We start from the raw sequence: 21620 nt of genomic DNA, 5'->3' as shown, positions 1-21620 counted from the left end.
AGGCTTTGGACTGTCTTCTACTGCTTTCTCAGGCCACAAGCAGGGAGCTGGATGGGAAGCTTGGCTGCCGGGATCAGAACCAGCGCCCATATGGGATCACAGTACATTCAAGGCAAAAACTTTAGCTGCTAAGCCACCGTGCCAGACCCTATCTTCTTAATTCTTGAAATAACCTAAAGGCTTGGGGCCAGCACCATGACATATCAGCCTAAGCCTCTGCCTGCGGCACTCACATGCTATATAGGTACAAGTTTGAGTCCCAGATGCTCCATTTCCAACCCAGCTCCGGGCGAACACACCTGAGTAAGCAGCAGAAGATAGCCCGGGATCCTCAGGCCACTGCACCATCGGGGCGTGGTGGGGGAACCGAGTCTGGCTTCAGACTGTACCAGTGGTTGTTGTGGCCATTTGGGAAGTAAATCAACAGATGGAAGATCTCTCTTTCTGTCTCTCCTTCTCTCTCTCTCTCTCTTTCTCTCTAACTCTGCTTCTGAAATAAAAATAAGTAAATCTTAAAAGAAAAAAAGAAAAGAAAAAGAAGAAGAAGCTAAAGGTCAATTGGCCCATTTGTCAATTAAGGAAATAGATTTTCAGAGCTGTTAAGTAACTGATCTAATAACAGAGTTAATGAGTAGCAGATCTGGAATGTAAACTCTATTTCCTCCAACATCTCTAGATTATTGGATGCTTTGTTTTGTTTTGTGTTTTGCTGCCACTGGCTTCCTTTGCAGCTCAAACCCACCTCAGTCAACAAGTGGTTACTGAGTGTTTACCTGTTGCCAGGTGTGCTCCACCATTCGGCTTGCCCTTCGCAGCAGCTCTTGCCTCCCAATGTCCATTTCCCTTGCCCGGTCTGTCCGCACCACATCCCAGTCCCTTCAGCACCCGTGCTGGCGGAGCAGGCTTGGCTCACCCCCAGCCAGGGACTTGCAGGTTCCTTGGCCTGCTCAGCTGCTCCTGAGTCTATCACCAAGTACTCAGCCTGCAGCCTCCTCTTTGCAGGAGGAGGGCAAGGATTTCTGAAGGGAGCCAGCTGGAGAAGCCAACATCTCCAGGACTGGGGTATTAGCTCCCAGGAGGAGATGGATTTATGAAGATTGCTGAAGCCCCTGCGCGGTGACAGGCTGAGAACCCCACAGAGGTCTCAGGAGGAAAAGGGCAGGTAGGGTCAGGAACACTCATAGATGCTAGATTCCAACTGGAAGGAAAACAACAGCCAATGATAAATAAATACACAGAATGACTCCCCAATGTGTAAGTGGAAGATGACAAAACAAACAAGGGAGACTGATAAGGGGGGTAGGAGGTCAAGACCACAGGTCAAACAAGGGACACGAAGGATCAAGGTGGCTCCAGAGAAATGAAGTGAAGAATTGGCACTTGCAGGGTGCTGGCCTCTTTCCCTAGGATGAGGGCAGTGGGAGCCAGTCCAGCTGCTGAATGCTGCCCCTGGCACTTCCTGGCCTTAACTCATCACCCCTCTCCCACCTCCACACCCCCTCATTGGCTTAATGATTCACTTTCAACCTTTCCCTGGCTTCCTGTGTGGCAGGGCCCGGGGCACCTGGGGTTGTTGGGAGTGGGCATGGGTTTGCGTGAGAAGAAGTGGCTGCAAGTTTGAGTACCTTGGGTCTTCTCTCTCCAGCTCTGATCTTGCCACAGAGAAAGGTCTCGCTGTGTCTGGAGGACAGTGAGAATAACCAATACCAGCTGGAGGCCCGGATTCCAGATGTGGGAGGTAGTGGCCCAGCAGGACCCCGACATCTCTTGCATTTCCCCTCCCCTGCCGAATGCCTGCAGAAATTTTCCATCATAAACAAATTATGCCTCCTTGACCTTGGGTGTTTCCCCCTCTCTCCCACCCATCAGTTTTCTTCCATCATCGCTATCTTCCCCCACCGGCAAGGTATGCCTCTGTCCACATGTGTGGAGAATTGCGTGGGTCATTGCGTAGTAGGCAAGTGGCCTTTAAATTAGGATGCAAGTGTATGTGCAGGCTCCATGTGCTTGTTTGTGAAAACAGGACTGGTGGCAGGAGACAAGAGGTGGGGAAGAGATGTGTCTTTGTTTACAGAAGAAGTGTGTTTCACGCCTGCCTGGGAGAGCTATGTCATAGGGAAGGAGTCTCCCATGTTTAGAAAAGAGTAATGGATACAAAACGAAGGAACAGATAAGCCCAGAAAACAGCTGTGGACAGATGGGGTATCTGTTTCTAGCCAGATTGTAGAGCTGTCTCCTTCTATGCCTTGCTATACACCCTTGCTTGAGCCGTGTCCATTGGGGCTTTTTATTTGCTGTCTGTGTAAGAATTGTCCCAGATTTCCTTAGGACATTGTAGATTGGAATGCGAGTTTACAGGAGCATATCCATGTGTCGGAAGTTTGAGGCACCTCAGCCAGCGTGTGCACTCAACCTTCTGCATTCTCATCTTTCATTCCAAAATCTCACTGAGCAACCTTGCCTCCAAGGCACCCAGCTGGGTTGTCTCCGAACAACACGTACACTCAGTCTACACTAGGCCTACAGCGATGGCAAAAAGCTCAAGGCCAGGTACACTTCAGACCCTGAAGCCCTTTCTGACCTTTTCACCCTGCTGTCGCAAACCCTGCTCCTCCATGTCCCCTCCTCATGCTGACACCTAGAGATCTGTTACTAGGACTCTGACAGCCATCCGCGAAGGCCTGCTGCTCCTCTGCCTGAACCTTCCTCACAGCCCCCTGCCATCACCTCTTCCAGGAATACTCCTCCTGGTCCCAATCAATTCCCAAGTGGAATTGTCCTTTGATCTCATCCCACTAATTCTACGCTCAGGCTCCCAGCCTGCCAGGGAAGCTCTCCCCACTTGCTGGACTCCTTTCCCGCCACTGTGGCTCCCCACTGCTGGGGGATTGTTTTTCTTAATCTGGGATTGTTTTTTCTTGCGATTCCCCAAACATTTCCTGTACTTTTCCAGCCCAAGGCTTTTGCTGATCCCATTCTCTTTCTCACAGTCATCCTCCACATCTGAATTTGTCATAGCCCACTCACCGCTCAAGGTCACCACTAATGTCACTCTGCCTGGGTGAGGAGACAGCTGTGAACACCAACTCTTTTGGGTGCCCTTAAACAGCTTCCTTTGGACTCTCTAGAGAGTTCTCCTGCTTATGGTCTCTTCTGTCAAGACTGAAGGGCCAGCTTCACTTGACTCGTAGCTCTCAGCAGCCCTGACACTTACGTCACCCCTCTTCACAGGGCAGCTGGCCCAGGTGAGTGTCCCAAAGGCCTTACAAGCTGTAACCAGGAGCAGCTGTCTCTGAGGAAGCCAGGGAAATGGGTAGACTCTGTCTTAAGCACCTATGTAACTGCAATATTGATACAATGTCTCACACGCTAAAAACTGTTTTCAGAGGTTTTGCTAAGTGACCCATATAACAAGACACAGAGCTGGGTGGCTGCTCATTTCTGGCCTTTGTGTTCCTCTGCCCCAGCCAGTATGACTATTTTTGCACATATCCAAGCGGACCTGCTGTATGGTCCCTGCGCAACCCTGCACCTTTGCTCTGTGTGTGTGTGTGTTGTGTTATGTATCCATGGAGTACATGATATGTGTGCATGTGCTGCGTGTATGCATGTATGTGCCCACATGGTAAGCACACGGGTATGTTTTCACGGACACTTAACACATCTGTTGTGCCCTGTGTATCCTGGTTTTCTTGGCAGTTTCTGTGATGACTTGCCTCTTGTGGTGTCTCTATGCATACCTACAGATGTATGTACACAAACTACAGGTGTGTGATGGTGCATGTGCACCCGTGGTTCCTTGAGCTTGCTGGGTCAGTGTTCTAGCAGGGTGGACAGACCTCCTGAGAGGAGCCCTTCCTGCCTCCCCAGGGGCATGGCCTGTGATGGAGCTGGGGCTGAACCATAGTTTATGTTGTTGTGGTCCGCTCTAAAGCTGCCACATGTCCTGACATGTGCCTGCTGCCCAGGGGCCTCACCAACCCCCATTTAGGACGTGCTCTCCGGCTCTGAGGGTTGCACGGGCCAGGTCTCCACCCCTCTCTTTGCCTAATCGTCGGAATTTCCAGCTGCACCAGCCAACTGCTCTCCAGCAGAGGGAGGAGGAGTCACCACGACCCGCCCAACCCTGGACAGTACTTAAGGAACCCCTGCGCCCTGCCGGCCAGCACTCACCTTCCTCACTCCAGCCACCGCGATGTGTCATTCTCGCAGCTCCCTACCCAGCATGACCATCCGGCCAGCTCCGACGCCTGTCTCCTCCACCAGCCCAGGACACCGGCGGGGTTCTGGGCCCGAGATCTTCACATTTGATCCTCTCCCGGAGCCAGCTCCGGCACCGGCCACCCGCACCATCGCCTCTCGCGGGTACAAGAAGCGAAGCCGCAGGGTTCTCTACCCTCGAGCAGTGGTGAGTGTCTCCCGAGTGGACAGACGCTGGGGGAAGCGCGCCGTCGCCCTGGTGCGCCTGGGGAGCTACACTGGGCACCAGTCAGCCTAGACCTGACCTGTCTTTTTTTATGACTACCCTCAGGTCCGGCGCCAGCTGCCCGCGGAAGAGCCGAATCCTGCCAAGAGACTCCTGTTTGTGCTGCTCACCATCATCTTCTGCCAGATCCTGATGGCTGAGGAAGGTGTGTCGACGCCCCTGGAGCTGCAGGACGCCCCCAGCGCCGAGTCTCCTGAGCCTACTCCCGCGCCCCAGATCCTAGAGCCTTTCAACCTGACCTCAGAGCCCTCGGACTACGCTTTGGACTTCAGCACTTTCCTCCAACAACATCCAGCCGCCTTCTAAGGACTCGTCCCCCAAGACAATTGGAAAAAAACCCAACCAACACCAGATGTAGCTGGTGCATGAGAGCGTATCCCAAACTGGGACTCCCGAGGCAACTCGAACTCTTACACTACACAGCCGGGGCGCCAGCCCGTGGCCGCCTCTACGGGGCAGGAGAGCGTCGTTAACTTAATTCTCATTGCTCCTAACTCCTATTTAATATGTATTTATATATGTCCTCCTGGGAGATGGAGGGATGTATGTAATATTTATTGTTTTAACTTATGCAAGGGCGCAGCATTATGCCCCTCTGCTGTAGAAATGTCAGGGCATGAATATGCTGTATTTATTGAACTTGGTGGGGTTGGTGGAGGTGGAGGGAGAGTGGGAGGAAGGGGTGGTGGTGATGGGTCATGGCTTTCGTGGGTGACATCTCAACCCACGGCATCTCAACCCTGCGCGTCCCTGGCGCAAGACTGCGGGGGCACTGCTGGGAATCAAGTTCGTGGTCCTCGACCTCCTCTGAGTCGCCCCTAAGGGGCAGCGGCAGGATCGGGGGTCTGTGGGCTGCCAGGGGCGGCTGTCGGGTTCGCCCAGTATGTTCTGTGAACACAAATAAACCTAACTGACCATCACGGATCCTCTGAGTGTGCTTCCTTCGGCAAGCGGCGACTTCCCCTCCGCCCCGCCTTCAGGGGCCCTAGGGAAGGAAATGGCCACCTCCCCGAACCCCTCTTCCCAGAATCACGGAACCGGCCGCCGGATGCCGTTCGTTGGCGGCGGGCTCTGCGGTTTCTCCTGTCACCCGCGGTAGAGTCCGAGTGTGGCAACCCCGCTTCCTCCCGGGGCCGGCTGGCTAAGACGCGGAAATCTCGTCCTCCCCACGGGGCGGAGCGCGCCGGGGTCGGGGAGGGCCTCGGGCTCCGAAAGGGCGGCGGGGAGCAAGGCGACCCGAGGGAGCGGGCGGGCCGCCCGGTGCGCTCCGAGCGGGGCCTGTCGGGAAAGGGGCGGGCCGTGCGCGCAGGCCGGGGCCCGGGGGAGGGTCGGCGGCGTGGGGCGGGCTCGCGGCTGCCGCAGTAGCAGCAGCAGCCGTAGCAGCAGTAGCAGCAGCAGCAGCAGCAGGGCGCGGCCGGCTGGAGGGTCCTGCTGGCGGGGACGCCCGTGCGCTAGCGGCCCCTGCTCGGCTCCCGGGGCGACCGGGAAGGTGAGTCGGGAAGGAGAGGTGGAGTCCGCAGCCGCGGGGCGTTGGGGAAGAGAGGGGAAGGAGTGACCGGAAGCGGCGGGGAGGGGGTCGCTGGGAATTTTCGGGGTTGCATAGGGAAGAACCCTAGCGGACCTAGGGGTGCGGAAGGGACAGGCAGGCCTGATAATGAAAGATTCGCGCCGTGCCGCCACCCCTACTCCAGCACGCGTTCCCTGTGCGCAAAGGCCTTCTCTTCCCTCTCCTGCAGCTCTCTTGAATCATGTTTTTCACCTGTGGCCCGAATGAGGCCATGGTGGTCTCTGGTAAGTACCCTTGTTCCGTCTCAGCCGCTGTGAATCTAGTTGCCGCCCCCTCAGCCTCTCCCTGCCAGCTCCCAGCGTCAGGCTTCTGCCCCCTGACGGCCACAAGAGACTCGCTTACCACGCCCAACTAACTATCCCCTGCCCAAGCCCAGGCTGCCTTCCTGACCTGCTCTGGGTCAGCTGGCTCCTCAGGCTAGTAGCCTGCCCCAGCTCCCCAGTCGCTCACTTCCCTTTGCTTTGCAAGTTTTTGCGGAAGCCCCTCAGTCATGGTGACTGGAGACCACCAGAGACTTCGCTGTCACACCCATCTTGCCCCTGCCGAAGCCCATGCTACCCCAGGCTGAGCTCTGGGTCTCATCCTGTACCTTGAGATGCCTGTCCTGCCCGCAGAGGCTCCCTGGCCACTCACTGCCCTCGCCTTGCAGGTTTTTGCCGAAGTCCCCCAGTCATGGTGGCTGGAGGCCGCGTTTTTGTCCTGCCCTGCATCCAGCAGATCCAGAGGTGGGTGGGACCCGAATAGCCTGAGAACCTTGGTTCGCTGTCTCTTTCTCTCCTCCCTTGCTTACTGTCTGTCCCTTCTTTCCCCCTCAGGATCTCCCTCAACACACTGACCCTCAATGTCAAGAGTGAAAAGGTTTACACCCGCCATGGGGTCCCCATCTCAGTCACTGGCATTGCCCAGGTGAGGCTCTCAGAGCCTTTCATTCCCTTGAGTCCACTGCATCGTCCCCTCTTCCCCAGACATTCAAAGTCTCCCGGCCTTGGCCATCTCAGCCACTACTCTCCAGTCTGACTTCTTCCAGGCTCCCTGTCCCAGGGGCCTTGGCCCTTGCTCCCATCTACCCCTTCTCTGGGAAGCCCTTCCCCCTTTCTCTCTCTGGCTTCCTGCACCTCCATCCACCTCACCTTGGTCCCTGATCTGGCTGCAGGTGAAAATCCAGGGGCAGAATAAGGAGATGCTGGCAGCTGCCTGCCAGATGTTCCTGGGGAAGACAGAGGCCGAGATCGCCCACATTGCACTGGAGACACTGGAAGGCCACCAGAGGGCCATCATGGCCCACATGACCGTGGAGGTGGGCCTGGGAATGGGGAAGCAGAACAAATGGGTCCTGAGGTCCCACCAAGTGTGTGAGACATGACAGATCTGGGAGCTAAAGTTCCCCCCAATTCCCATTCTCCTAGGAGATCTATAAGGACAGGCAGAAGTTCTCAGAGCAAGTTTTCAAAGTGGCCTCGTCAGACCTGGTGAACATGGGCATCAGTGTGGTGAGCTACACGCTGAAGGACATTCACGATGACCAGGTAAGGCCAGGCTGCTGGTCCCTCTGGGGCTCCTTGCTCGCCTCTCTTGAGACCCCCTGATTCTACATACCACCCCTGCAGGACTATTTGCACTCATTGGGGAAGGCTCGAACGGCTCAAGTTCAAAAAGATGCTCGTATAGGCGAAGCTGAGGCCAAGAGAGATGCTGGGATCCGGGTGAGAGGGATGGGGGTGTTGCTCAATCCCTGGGGGCCTGTTGGGCACACCCCAGTGGGGAAAGGGAGAGAGGGGGCTGGTGGGGCCGGGCTGGCTGGGGAAAGAGCTTGCTCTGGTCTAGGGTGAAGGCAGGGATTCTTGGAGGGAGCACTCGTCCATCTTTCTCTCTGCGTGGACAGGAAGCTAAAGCCAAGCAGGAGAAGGTGTCTGCGCAGTACCTGAGTGAGATCGAGATGGCCAAGGCGCAGAGGGACTATGAGCTGAAGAAGGCTGCCTATGACATCGAGGTCAACACCCGCCGGGCGCAGGCAGACCTGGCCTATCAGCTGCAGGTCAGAACCACACGCTGGACAAGGGGGGCCAGAAGCCATCCCTCTCTTTCTCTTAGTCTAACTCTGCTCTTCTGACTGTTTATTTCTGGTCCTCCTCCTCCAATGAAGGAGACATTTGCAAGATGAACATTTCAGCTGAGAAGCATAGAGAAGGCCAAGAAGGGATGTGATCAGGGGATGGGCCATGGGTTTGGGGCAGGTGATGCCCTGTGCACCTGGCAGAGGGATGTGAGCCACAGGTAGGTTCCAGCCACACTCCACTTACCAGTCAGCATTCTGGCATGCGTTTGCATCTACCCAGAGGAAAGAATGCCTTGTGATTTGTGTAAGGGCACTCCATAGGCTAACAGTAGGTGTCAAGGGTGTGAGAAAGGAAAATGGGAGCCCGGGCATGGAATCCTGTAAAGTGTGCACAGCCCTGGATGTTGCAAGGAGATACAGCCCATCCTTACTATTCATGCTTTCCTTATGGGAGCGCTTACCTGATCATTCAAATCTGCTGGTGACCCTAGGGTTGGTGCATGCAAAATGTTCATAGTCACTAGGACCTGCATTAAGGGATGAAAAATAGGAGTTGCTTTCAGCAATATCTTTTTTTTTAGATTGGTTTTTATTGGAAGGGCAGATTTACAGAGAAAAGGAGAGATGGAGAGGAAGGTCTTCATCTGCTGGTTCACTCCCTAAGTGGCCTCAACAGCCAAAGCTATCCCAATCAGAAGCTGGGAGTCAGGAGCTGCTTCCAGGTCTCCAAGCAGATGCAGGGTCGCAAGGCTTTGAGCCATCCTCTGCTTTTTTCCAAGGCCACAAACAGGGAGCTGTTAGGGAAATGGAGCAGCTGGAAAATGTACTGGTACCCACATGGGATGCTGGCGCCACAGAGTAGATGATCATCCTGTTGAGTCATGGTGCTGACCCCAGCAGTGTTGTTTTATGAGTTACCTACCACCTCTTTTCTCCAAACTTCTGTGCTTTTTGTTAATGAGTTCATAGGCTAAAGTGGTCTGGTGTTACAGTGCTATCTGATGGTGGTTAGCATGAGAAGGCCATGCTATGCCTTAAACAGAAAATGCATGTGACGGAAAAGCTTAGTTTAAGCACGAGTTACAATCACATGGCTCAATGCCGAACCCTCTACCTCCAAGAACCGGGATCCCATATGGGTACTAGTTCTTGTTCCAGCTGCTTCACTTCTCATCTAGTTCCCTGCTTGTGGCCTGGGAAAGCAGTGGAGGATCGCCAAAAGCCTTGGGACCCTGTACCCACATGGGAAACCCAGAAGAAGCTTCTGGTTCCTGGCTTCAGATTGGCTCAGTTCCAGCCACTTTGGCCATTTGGAGAGGGAACCAGCAGATGGAAGATCCTTGTCTTCTCTCTGTAAATCTGTCTTTCCAATAAAAATAAATAAACCTTTAAGAAAAAGCACACAACTTGTGACCTGAGATATGTTCACACAGAAGCATAAAGCAAGGGTATGTATTAGTGGGTTAATGAAAATGTGACCACCGGCTCAGGGGAACCTAGCCGTAGGAACAAACTAAGCATGAGCTAATCCCATGTTCACAACTATTTTCTAGAACAGAACCACCATGAATAATGAGGATCAGCTGGATTTTGTGCGCTTGACCCAGAAGAGAGCGCTTTGTTAGGAATTTTGTTTTTATGGAGAGTTTTCAGGTCAAGACACCTGTAGTCATGACAAGCCCTGACAGGTCTGAGGATGGTGTAGGGCTTTGCTGCTCAGAGCATGGTCTGCCTGGCAGCAGTGTTGCCAGAAAGCTTGTAAGGGAAACCAAACCTCCGGCTCCTGAATCAGAGCCTGCGTTGTCGCACAGTGCCTCGCTGAGTCCCTAGAAGGCTGCTGTGAACATTGGGAGCTGAGAAGCGTTGTGTAGTGGAGACGGCTAGCACACAGGGAGACCATGAATAAGCTGCCCAGCTTTCTAGACATGGTTCTTGTCTGCCAATCAGGAGGTTAGGCTGACTGGGTGCTGTTCAGCGTTTATCAGTTTCTTGTTATGTGCCAGATGTGGTTAGTTGCTTTGGGAACGGGTTTATTCAACAGCTATCTATTTAGTGTCTGTTGTGTGCTAGACACGGTTTTAGAGGTGAGGATACAAACACCGAGAAGACAAAGATTTCATAGAGTTTACAACATGCAGGAAATAGATAAGAAGGAAATGGACTTCACAGGCGTTAATGGTTTTACTTAAGTGCTGTGAGGAGGAAAAACAGATCATTATGAAAAAATAGAGGGGTTGTTCCACTGAGGCCTGGAAGAGTCAGAGGGAACTCACACAAGGCAGTGATATTTGAGTCTGTGGATGAAGAAGAGAGGGTAACATGGAGTTGTGTAATGATAACCTAGACCCATGTTGCTTAAACAGTTCCCTGTAGCTGGCGGCTGGGCAGGGGGACCAACTGCCAAGGCCTGAAACAGAAAGAATGGGGTGTGTCCCAGGAATGGGAAGGGTATTTCTGATGTGGTTTAACCAGTGTGTTGTGAGTGAGGGGAGGAGGCAGGGCCAGATTCCACAGGTTTTTGGTGGCCTTGAAGAGAGTTCAAAGCACAACAGAAAACTCTGGAGCCAAGGCCTCATGAGCGTCAGTGTGACGTCTCGTGGAGAACGGACAGTCAGAGAAGAAAGGGGGCCAGAGATGTGCTACATCAGGTTAAGCTGTCACTTAGGCTGGAATCCCGTATCAGAGAGCTGGTTTGAGTCCTGGTTGCTCTGCTTCCAACCCAGCTCCTTGCTAAAGTTCCTGGGCAGGTAATGGAAGCTAGCCTAGTTGTCTGGGCCTCTGCTAACCATGTGGGAAGGCAAGATGAAGTTGCTGGCCATTGCAGCCATTTGGGGAGTGAATCAATAGATGAATTCTCTCTCTGTCTCTCTCTTTGTGTGTCTCTCATTCTCTCACTTCTCCCACTCTGTGTCATGCTGCCTCTCAGCTGCATAATGTGTTGAGGGCCACATACTGACAGCCGTTTCTCAGCCCCACTTAGCTCCAGGGACTTGTCTTCCCATGAGTTAGAAGATTGTTCCAGGAACTTCAACCCTTCCAATCCCAAATCAAAGGTTCCTGTGCACATAGCCTGCCTAGACCACCCTGGGGTGAAGTTGAAAGTCAGTAAGCCCCTCTGCCATCCATCCTTAATGCTGCCTTCAGTGTTCCACCTTCTGCACTGGGAGCAGACAGCAGGGATTACCTGAAAAACAGGGGAGGCAGAGGCCAAAACCCCAGCAGAGCAAAGCAATTTGAAGGATAAATACTGGCAGGAAGAAGAAAGCTTGTGTGAAGTTACTGGTTCATTGAAAAGGCAGAGAAATCAAGGGAGAGAGAAAGATAGACAGACGTGTGGCTTGGTTTGGTTTTTGAGTATTTTTTTTTAAATTGGGAAGTCAGATTTAGAGAGAAGAGTCAGATCTTCCATGCACTGGTTCACTCCCCAAGAGGCCACAACAACCAGAGCTGAACCCATACAAAGCCAGGAGCCAGGAGCTTCTTCCAGGTCTCCCAAGTGGGTGCAGGGTCCCAAGGCTTTGGGCCATCCTCGACTGCTTTCCCAGGCTAAAGCATGGAGCTGGACAAGAAGTGGAGCATCTGAGACATGAACCAGCACCTATATGGGATGCTGGCGGATACAAGGAGAGAATTTAGCCACTAGGCTATTGCACCAAGCCATGGATTTTGTGTTTATATAGATATATAGATATAAATAACATATATATAATAAATATATACATATTTATCCATTTATTTATATATGTGTGTGTACCCACATACACACATAAATTTGAGAAGATTTTATGAGTCAGAAGCTCCTGACTCCTGGCTTTGGATAAAATGGTTGTAAAATGGGCCAGGTTAAATCCAGGAGCCGGGAGCTTTTTCCGGGTCTCCCATGTGGGTACAAGGGAACTGGGCCATTCTCTGCTGCTTTCCCTTTCACATTAGCAGGGAGCTGGATCAGAAGTGGAGAAGCTGGGACTCAAACCAGTGCCCATATGGGATGCACTGTAGACTGTGGTATAACTTGCCACAGCACCAGACCCAACAGTAATCATTTTAAAAGCTCAAAGGCACCCTACCCACATTCACACACACCAGTAAACTAGGAGCTATCACAGCATTCCAGCCTGGAATTGATGGTGGCTGCATTAGGGGTATTGCAGCAAAAACCAGGAGATGTGGATGGACTTATGAGAGGCCATGGAGGTGGTTTGTGTTCAAGGTGTTCAGACTGGAGGGAGGCACAGATGAGAAGTGGAAGAATGAGGAGCTCCTGAGAGGGACGCGTCACCTGGCAAAAAAGGAACAGGACCAGGTCCCAGTTCTGATGCTGAGGCTGCCGGGCTCTGAGGGTGAGGTTGGTCAGGGTGTGTCCACGCTGCACTGCGCTCTGTGTGGGAAGCAATTCCACAGGCCATCAGAGCGGCAGGGGAACCCGGCTTCCTGGTCCCTGTCCTGTTTTATGTCCTATCTTGTATTCCTGGCTTCTCAGTGATCCTTGAGCACTTGCTCTGACTCCAAGCTCCCCTCCTACCCAGGTGGCCAAGACTAAGCAGCAGATCGAGGAGCAGCGGGTGCAGGTGCAGGTGGTGGAGCGCGCCCAGCAGGTGGCAGTGCAGGAGCAGGAGATCGCCCGCCGAGAGAAGGAGCTGGAAGCCCGCGTGCGGAAGCCGGCCGAAGCTGAGCGCTACCGGCTGGAGCGCCTCGCCGAGGCTGAGAAGTAAATGCTCCCTCTCCTCCCCTAGTCCCCCCACCGCGCCGCGTGCCCCAGGAGAGAGCCCGGAGCCCTTCACCCCTGTGACACTCAGATGCAGGAGGCTCTGTCCTGCAGCAACAGAGGCCCCTCCTCAGCTCCGACCTGCTCTCCCCTGGTCCCCAGGTCCCAGCTGATCATGCAGGCCGAAGCTGAGGCCGAGTCTGTGCGGGTGAGTTAGCTCCAGGCTCTAGATGGCTTGTGGAGAGAAGTGGGGCTGCTGCCTAGGTGGGGGTTTCTCCTGAGCGCTTCCGCTGGTCCAACTGTCCTGTGTCTTCAGATGCGTGGGGAAGCCGAAGCTTTTGCCATAGGGGCCCGAGCCCGGGCTGAGGCCGAGCAGATGGCGAAGAAGGCAGAAGCCTTCCAGTTGTACCAGGAGGCTGCTCAGCTGGACATGTTGCTGGAGAAGCTCCCACAGGTCAAGGGGGCTTCCCGGGTACCGGGAGGGGAAGGAGCAGCACCTGGGCCTGAAGTGGGGATGCAGTGAGGGGATTGGGGAGAATTGTGCTAAAGGACCATAAACTAGGGGGGTGGGACTTGCCAGTGAAGAAGGATAAACTGGGGGGTATAAGCCTGCAGGGTGCTTGTTTAAGTGATCTGTGACACTAGATCACTCAGCAGGTATTCAGATGGTGCCTCTCCCCTACCAGGTGGCCGAGGAGATCAGCGGTCCCCTGACCTCAGCCAATAAGATCACCCTGGTCTCCAGCGGCAGTGGGGCCGTGGGGGCAGCCAAAGTGACTGGGGAAGTGCTGGACATCCTGAGCCGCCTGCCAGAGAGTGTGGAGAGACTCACAGGGGTCAGCATATCCCAGGTGAGGGGCTCTGGGATGGGGCCTGTGCCCCAGGTGGATGGGAGCTGGTGTTCTGTGGGTGGACCTGGCGGCTTGACGGGCTGACAGCACTTTCTGTGTGCCAGACACAGGGATAGGTTTCTACATGGAAGTGTGGCTTGGTAGGTTTTGAAGCAAACCACTCTCAGGGATTCTTGCAAATGAAAGTCCCTGAACTTCCCACACCTACTTATGCAGCCGGGGAAGCTGGGCATCGGACACCCAGGCTGCCTGTCTCAGAGCTTGTGGACGTCTGCAGGGCCCTCACTGGAGCCTGCTTGTGATTCCACGGTATATCCATTTCTCTGTACCTCAGTTTACCACCAGTAGGTCAGGGGAAGGTCAGAGAACAGGCTTGGGAGCCAGTTTGGGTGAATACTGGCTTCAGGGCACATAGATGTGACCCCACTCAAGTTAACAGCTCCTCTGTCCCTGTTGCCTCACCTGGTGGTTTGAGTAACAGAAACAACTTTGTTGAATTATTAAATGAGATTGTGTAAATGTCCAGTGTTTGGAACAGGGTCTTGCCCACAGCACTATGCATATATTAAAGCAAATATATGCAGGAACAGGCTTTAAAACGTTTGTGGAAAATATGTATTACAGGAAAAAAACTGCAGAGTTCAAACTGTTTGCACCAAAATAAGCAGAGTTTCCTTTTAATTCCATTTTCCATAAACTTTTGCAAACACATAAGAGCACTGGACCGTGCCAGTGACCTTCAAGCTGGGCTCCTTGGAACCTGGAGGCGGCTTTCGGTGGGAGATTCGGAGCTAAGTAGTCTGTGTAAACAAGGCTCCCTCAGTGCTGCCTGGGGAAACGGCTGTGGCAGGACAGCACTAGGGAGTCTCCTGGCCATGCCTGTCCTCCCCATGTCCCTCTGCATGGCAGTCTGGTCACATCCACCTTTGTCTTTCTGCCAGGTGAACCACAAGCCTCTGCGAACGGCCTGAGCCTCTGCCGTCACCTCGCAGGTTGCCTCGGTGGTACCATTGCATGCACTCTGGCCTGCCTCCCTGAGCAAGTCCTCTGACAGAGGGGTCCCGCCCTCACCTCTCCTTGCCAAATAGCCTGTGCCTTGTTTGGAGGGCCAGCCAGCCTCCTCATGAGCCCACCCCCACCCATCCCAACTTATTTAACTTCCTGATTAAATGAGTAACTGAGACTTGTCTGGAATTTTTTTAAGACTGAACTGTAGTCTATAGGTTTTCATCTTGTTATATTGGGATGAAGACAGTAAAATTTGCCATAGGCTGGGCATTTGGTAAAGGCAAATGCTACCTGTGACTCCTACACCCCACATTGGAGGGCCTGGGGTTCAAGTCCCAGCTCTACTTCTGACTCAGCAGCAAACGGCCTAAGTACTCAGGACCCCCCCTCCCACTCACACACACCACCCTATGGGACTCCTGACATCAGGCCTATCCCAAACTAGGCTGTTAATGCTATAGACAACATGGTAGTGCCCCCCCCTTAGTCACAAAACTCAATCTCAGCAAGGAAAAAAGGCATCCTGTACAGGCCAGGGATCTTCAGCTTTGTTTATGGAAGTGTGGCTTGCTAGAGACTGCCAGGGTCTCATCAGTGCCCCTGGGTGCCGCTTCCCATGCCCTACATCCTGCACTTGAACCTTCCATATGCTGGGTACTAACTCTGATACAGCAGTGGGCCTGGCATACCTGGGGATTAGGATGAGGGTCCAGCCCTGTGGTCACCTGGGCAACCAAGAGAGCACAGTAAAACTGGATCAGGTTCTGCAGGTAACCAGCCATCTTCCCTAAATGAGCACACATCTAGCCACTTTTTTTTTTAATTCCTGTTTATTTTTGGCTCCTGGGGCAATGTCATCTTTTCAATATGAAAAAAAAAGGCAAGTTCAACACAAAATAGAAATCTGAAGTGTGGGACAAAGCCGAAAGGATGGGGCAAAGAACAGAAGAGATGAGACGCTGCAGACAGGGTACCCTGTCTCCTCTGGGTGGCAGGCCAACCTTCCCAAGCCATGTCAGGGGATGGATAGGGGTGGGGAGAGCTTCTGGGGGCTTAGGGACTGAGGCTGGTCCTTCTTCAGTCCGGAGGAAATGAAAAAGAGTTGAGCCCAGGACAAACCTAGAGGGAGATCAGGGTCGGAGATAATACTGTTAACACTCCCTGAAGCTGAGCTGCATCAAGACACCTGCACTGATGGGCTTCTTCCCACCTTTCTTGGCTGTTACTTGGACTTGCCTGGATTCCCTGCCCATGGCTTGTTCTGAATGGCAGATAACCCAGATTCTTGGGAGAATTATTTTGGAAAACAGAAAGAAAATATGAACTGGACAGATATGGGAGGAGTGGGCACCAGAAGGAAATACATGGCAGAATTTTACGTTTCCTAGAGTGGAAAGAGAGGAGACATTGAACAAACAGAAGATTTATTGAGCTCCTACTGTATGCCAGGCACTGTTCTAGACACCCCCCCCCCCTTCCAAGAGAGAAAAATGAGAGGCAGCAACACAAATTCTGAGGGAGAGGACAGGGCAGCTGGAGGGCAGCAGAGGGGGCTGAGACGCCTGGGGGCTCCGCCTTAGGCTTCCTCTTCAGCCTCCTCCCCGAAATCTTCTTCCTCTTCTGCGGTGGCATCCTGGTACTGCTGGTACTCAGAGACGAGGTCATTCATGTTGCTCTCAGCCTCGGTGAACTCCATCTCGTCCATGCCCTCGCCCGTGTACCAGTGCAGGAAGGCCTTGCGCCGGAACATGGCCGTGAACTGCTCCGAGATGCGCTTGAACAGCTCCTGGATGGCCGTGCTGTTGCCGATGAAGGTGACTGCCATCTTAAGCCCCCGGGGCGGGATGTCGCACACCGCTGTCTTCACGTTGTTGGGGATCCATTCCACGAAGTAGCTGCTATTCTTGTTCTGCACGTTCAGCATCTGCTCATCCACCTCCTTCATGGACATGCGGCCGCGGAAGACTGCAGCCACGGTCAGGTAGCGACCGTGTCGGGGGTCACAGGCAGCCATCATGTTCTTGGCGTCGAAGACCTGCTGGGTGAGCTCGGGCACAGTAAGGGCTCGGTACTGCTGGCTTCCACGGCTGGTGAGAGGGGCGAAGCCTGGCATGAAGAAGTGGAGACGCGGGAAGGGCACCATGTTGACCGCCAGCTTGCGTAGGTCAGCATTGAGCTGGCCGGGGAAGCGCAGGCAGGTGGTGACCCCGCTCATGGTGGCAGACACCAGGTGGTTGAGGTCGCCATAGGTGGGCGTGGTCAGCTTAAGGGTACGGAAGCAGATGTCGTAGAGGGCCTCGTTGTCAATGCAGTAGGTCTCATCTGTGTTCTCCACCAGCTGGTGCACAGACAGCGTGGCGTTGTAGGGCTCCACGACAGTGTCGGACACCTTGGGTGACGGCACCACACTGAAGGTGTTCATGATGCGGTCGGGATACTCTTCTCGGATCTTGCTGATGAGCAGGGTGCCCATGCCTGAGCCGGTGCCCCCACCGAGCGAGTGGGTCAGCTGGAAGCCCTGAAGGCAGTCACAGCTCTCAGCCTCCTTCCGCACCACATCGAGGACTGAGTCGACCAGCTCGGCCCCTTCTGTGTAGTGGCCCTTGGCCCAGTTGTTGCCTGCCCCGGACTGACCTGCAAGGGGTCAGGAGGAAAGCTTCATCAGTGAGGCATGGGAAGCTGCATGACCCCCCTTGCAACTCACTCACTCTCGGATGGGGCTACCATCTATGCCCCCAACCCCAGCTCCTGCAATTCACCTGCTTGGGCAGTCACCACCTCCTCCCTACACTTTCACATCGCAGTCTACATAAGGTACCCAGAACAACACCTCTTAGCTCTTGTCCTCCCAGTATCCAAAAAGGGTAATGTAATGGTACTTAATAAAGCTGTCTGTGTAACTCACCAAAAACGAAGTTGTCTGGTCTGAAGATCTGACCAAAAGGACCTGAGCGAACAGAGTCCATGGTCCCAGGTTCTAAGTCCACCAAGATAGCACGAGGAACGTATTTGCCACCTGCAGGAAGCAAAGCAGAGATGTGAGAGGGCGGCTAAAGATGCCGAATTCGGCAGCCAGCTGAGATGGAAGCTGATGGTGTCATTCCACGTCCTGCCGCCAGGGGGTAGCAGAGCTGTGTGGGTGCTAGGTCTCCCAAGGGAAAAGCCCCAGCTTCACCCTAAGGGAACAAGGGGTTCCCTCCGGCTAGAATGCCAGGGGAAGTAAAAGGCTGGAGGATGGCTATGTCTGAAATCCACTCAGGCCGCGCCCTCACCTGTGGCTTCATTGTAGTACACGGAGATGCGGTCGAGCTGCAGGTCGCTGTCGCCGTGGTAGGTGCCGGTGGGGTCGATGCCGTGCTCATCGCTGATCACCTCCCAGAACTGCGGGGGCGGGAGAGGAGGAAGCTGAGGCCCCTTCAGCCGCCCGCCACACCCTGGGCCGGAACACACCGCTGTCCGGCCAAGCTCGCCATCCACAGCAGTGTGTGGCTGTGAGGGCCTGCCATTCCCGAGCAGCCTCCCCGTCCTCCATGCCGGGCCCCGCCCGTCCACGCGGCGCAGCGCGCACCCGCGCGGCCACTGCCGCAGTCGGCCGGCCCCGCCCTCCACGTGACCGGCGCGCGCGCACGCCGAGCCGCCGACAAAAGGGGGCGTCGCGCGCGGGGGCGGAGCCAAGCCCCGACCGCGCCACACTGGGGCGGGACTTGCCGCCAGGCGCGGGCACGCAGGAGGGCGGAGCCTCCGACAGGAGCGCGCCCGGCCCCGCCCCCGCAGGGCCCGCCCTTCTGCAACAGCGTCCCCGCCGCACTTCCTCCCCGCCCTGCCCCCGCTACACTGTATCAGCGCGCGCAAAAAAAAAAAAAAAAAAAAAAAAAAAATCCCCTAACCCCTCATTTTTTTTTTTTTGGTTCTCTCCGCTTCTTCCTCCTAGTTTTAAACTGAGCGTCCCCCCCCCCCACGCTGGTCTTGGAGGCCTCACTGAAGGAAAAGTCGAGTCCCCTTTCTCTTGCCTGGTCCTCCCATGCGCTCACGCCCTTAAGACCCCCCTGAGGGGGGACGAAGAGGCGCTAAAGGATTGCCGCACATTGTCCTTCCATGCATGGAGCCCTCGGGGCCGGCACCCCCACACCTCGCCGAGGGCCGCAGCGCAGCCCACCCAGCGCACCACCGGCTCCCCCTCAGCCCCGGCCTCGCCCCTTGCCCCTCCACGTCTCTTGGCCCAGAGGGGGCCGGTGGATGCACGTGGCGGACCTCGCCCAGCTTTGTCTAAGGCCCCCTTCCTCATTCCGAGCTCCCCAGCGCTCGGACCGTTAGGAGACGCTCTTTCCAGTCAAACCGGTGCAGCTCCCGTCTCCCCGCCCCGCCAGCACAAAGAGCCTTCTTCCAAGAGCAGCCCCCCAAGGTGGGACCAGCCCAAGCCCACTCCCCGCGTTTCCGTGGGCCAACGATGGCTACGGGCATGCATTAGGCTCATCGAGGAGCCTACTGCGGGAACAAAGCTCAGTGGAGGGTGGAGACTGCGGTGGCCCCAAAAGCGTCCCCATGACGGCTTGGGATTCTCTCCTTTCACGGGGAGAAAAGCACCTCCAAGCAGCGGTCTCGAAGACTTACCTTGGCACCTATCTGGTTGCCGCACTGGCCGGCCTGGATGTGCACAATCTCCCTCATGGCTAGAAAATTTAATTTTCTTTTTGGCTCAAGATGCCGTTACGAGGCAAGACAATAATGCAGTCTAGCTTATTTTTCCCCCCCTCTCTCTGGGCGTCGCAGGCGGGAAGGATGGAAGGCGCCCGGGAGGTTGCAGCAGGGAGGTCCGAACGCGGCGGCACCAAGGTTCGGAGAGGCAGAAAAAGGAGGGGAGGGCGCAGGAGGGAAGGCGGGCAGGGCGGGGCGCGCGTGCGCGGGCTGCAGGCGGGCGGGCGGCCCGCGCCTCACTCGGCAGACAAAGCCGCCCCGAGCCGAGCGCCGATTCGTCGGGGCCGGTCACGCACCCGCACGCCCATTGGTCTCCGCCGCGCTGGCCTCTCTGGGAGCTGTAGTTCTCCATTGTTGTCCACGCTGCAAAATCCAGGGACCTGGGTTGGTTTCTGGGCTCGCGTGCTCAATGAAAAGGGATTTTTGCCCAAGATTCCCTCCCTCTGGGCCTGGGTTTTGGGGGTATTTTTTTGGTTTTTTGTTTGTTTGTACAGAAGAAGATGGAATGGGAGTGAGGAGGATACAGGGATGGGGGAGTCCTGGGTGCCAGGAATTAGGAGGTAGGGTAGGCACGCCCAGTAAGCTCCCCGCTGTGGGTGGTAGCTCTGGGAAGAGGAGACTGCTTGGCTCAGCTAAAACCGTGAGGTACCCTGCCCTGCTCCTTAGCACGTGGCCCTGGGGTGACCCTTAGGCTGAAGTTGCCTGTGTCTCTGCTGTCCGCATACCTCAGGGAGGAGGTGGTGGGGGTGCCTTGCTTTCCTTTTCAATGTGTCGAAAAAGAAACGAAATTGTATCAAAAGTTTCTTGGGAAAAGCATTCTCTGGAGATTGGAGGAGTATGTTCAAAGAATAATTAGTTACAAAGTTTAGAGAAACTGACAAAGGATTTGCGAAATCTTAGTGTCATTGATCTGGGCCACATCCATGCTGGAAAACACCTTGATTTTCTTGCCTAAACAGGGAGCTGTGGGGGCTGAAGCTTGATGGGATTTCCAAAAGAAACCCGTGCTTTTTCAGTTCCCTGATTCCACTGACCAGGTGATGGTGAATGCAGAGCCTCAGAATTGGGGGGAAGGCAGGGCAAGGGGGACTGAAAGAGGAGAGAGTGACATGGGCTTCAGTGGGGCCCCACCAGCTTTCAAGGATTCATTCCTCTCAGCAAACTTAAGGCAAGTCCTGGGATTCTGACACTGCATTTCAAAGACCAGTCCAACCTGCCCTCAATCCCCATCCCTCCAGGCTCTGCATTTCCTTGCCCACAGGGAACACAGAGGCTGAAATTCCCTGGGAAAACTGGTCCTGGGTCCGACTTCTGCTTTTTTTTTTTTTTAATTAAATTCCCCAACCCCTTAGTAACACCTTCAAGACCTCAAAGTATGAAATCTCCTGTCTGCTGAAAGACTGGGTTCCTGTCGCATGTCTCCTCCATCAACAAAAGCAATTGACCATCTTCTCTGGATTTCTGTCTTTGACAATAAATGCAATTTGGCTGTGACTTCCTACCCCAGCTCTCTCTTTTGCTGTTCTGCATCTGTGCCCTAAAACTATACATCCACCAGACCAAGAACCAGGGATAGAAAAATGAATTAGTGCCTAAAGCCCTTGCACTGAATGTGCTGGGATCCCATGTGGGTGCTGGGTTGTGTCTTGGCTTCCCCACTTCCCATCCAGCTCGTGGCCTGGGAAAGCAGTACGGGACAGCCTTGGGACCCTGCACCTGCATGGGAGACCAGGAAGAAGTTCCTGGCTTCAGATTGTGCTCAGCTCTGGCTGTGGCAGCCATGTGGGAAGTGAACCAGTGGGCAGATCTTTCTGTCTCTCCTCTATGTATATCTGCTTTTCCAATAAAAATTAAAATCTTTTAAGAAAAAGAAAAATGAATTAGTGCCCTGGCCTCCAACATCTTCCACTTGGATGAGGAATGTGTAAGCAACAGCCTGTGGTGAGCATGGTAATAGAGATGGGATTTGTCAAGGTCTTTGTTCATCCACATTCCATCAACATGCAGGTCAAGGCACATTTCTCAGTAAAGGAATGTGAAGTTAGTGTTAAGACCCTTCTACTCAGGGGCTGAAGCCATGACTACAAGCTAGTCTTCTGCCTGCATAGGCACCCATCTGTGTCCTGGCTGCTCCAATTCCTATCCAGCTCCCTGAGGATGGCCCAAATCCCTGGTCCCCTGCACACACATGGGAGACCCAGAAGACACCCCTGGCTCCTGGCTCAGGATCAGCTCAGCTCTGACCATTGGGA

The 21620-nt window shown here is 54.4% G+C and overlaps 3 protein-coding genes across 10 annotated transcripts; 2 read left to right on the top strand and 1 right to left on the bottom strand.

Moving 5' to 3' along the window:
• Window positions 1-4170: 4170 nt before the first annotated feature.
• On the top strand, window positions 4171-5406 carry IER3 (immediate early response 3). 2 transcript variants are annotated; one of them, XM_040997172.1, is made up of 2 exons: window positions 4171-4405; window positions 4532-5406. In XM_040997172.1, the coding sequence occupies exons 1-2, from the start codon at window positions 4196-4198 to the stop codon at window positions 4790-4792; spliced, it is 471 nt and encodes a 156-aa protein (XP_040853106.1). In that variant the 5' UTR covers window positions 4171-4195; the 3' UTR covers window positions 4793-5406. The 2 variants fall into 2 exon arrangements, with proteins under 2 accessions (XP_040853106.1, XP_040853104.1); XM_040997170.1 differs by having other exon boundaries at window positions 4171-4408.
• A 445-nt stretch (window positions 5407-5851) lies between these two features.
• Window positions 5852-14848, top strand: FLOT1 (flotillin 1). 3 transcript variants are annotated; one of them, XM_040996914.1, is made up of 13 exons: window positions 5852-5975; window positions 6223-6277; window positions 6703-6778; window positions 6869-6959; window positions 7207-7350; window positions 7460-7579; window positions 7661-7756; window positions 7936-8088; window positions 12636-12817; window positions 12977-13022; window positions 13131-13268; window positions 13501-13665; window positions 14607-14848. In XM_040996914.1, exons 2-13 carry the CDS (start codon window positions 6235-6237, stop codon window positions 14634-14636), a joined length of 1284 nt encoding a protein of 427 aa, XP_040852848.1. In that variant the 5' UTR covers window positions 5852-5975; window positions 6223-6234; the 3' UTR covers window positions 14637-14848. The 3 variants fall into 3 exon arrangements, with proteins under 3 accessions (XP_040852848.1, XP_040852863.1, XP_040852857.1); XM_040996929.1 differs by lacking the exon at window positions 6223-6277; XM_040996923.1 differs by lacking the exon at window positions 5852-5975 and having other exon boundaries at window positions 6033-6277.
• A 636-nt stretch (window positions 14849-15484) lies between these two features.
• Window positions 15485-19542, bottom strand: TUBB (tubulin beta class I). Of its 5 annotated transcripts, XM_040996900.1 has the most exons (5): window positions 19285-19535; window positions 17946-18054; window positions 17579-17689; window positions 17216-17307; window positions 15485-16609 (listed from the first exon to the last, which is right to left on the bottom strand). In XM_040996900.1, the coding sequence occupies exons 1-5, from the start codon at window positions 19339-19341 to the stop codon at window positions 16250-16252; spliced, it is 729 nt and encodes a 242-aa protein (XP_040852834.1). In that variant the 5' UTR covers window positions 19342-19535; the 3' UTR covers window positions 15485-16249. The 5 variants fall into 5 exon arrangements, with proteins under 5 accessions (XP_040852834.1, XP_040852813.1, XP_040852806.1 ...); XM_040996879.1 differs by having other exon boundaries at window positions 15485-17307; window positions 17940-18054; window positions 19285-19540; XM_040996872.1 differs by having other exon boundaries at window positions 15485-17307; window positions 19285-19537.
• Between the last annotated feature and the right edge of the window lie 2078 nt (window positions 19543-21620).

Source organism: Ochotona curzoniae, unplaced genomic scaffold (genome assembly GCF_017591425.1).
Source record: "Ochotona curzoniae isolate NIBS_2020 unplaced genomic scaffold, NIBS_Ocur_1.0 contig_1221, whole genome shotgun sequence".
NCBI classification, from domain to species: Eukaryota; Metazoa; Chordata; class Mammalia; order Lagomorpha; family Ochotonidae; genus Ochotona; species Ochotona curzoniae.
This window is presented reverse-complemented; position numbering and strand designations above follow the sequence as displayed.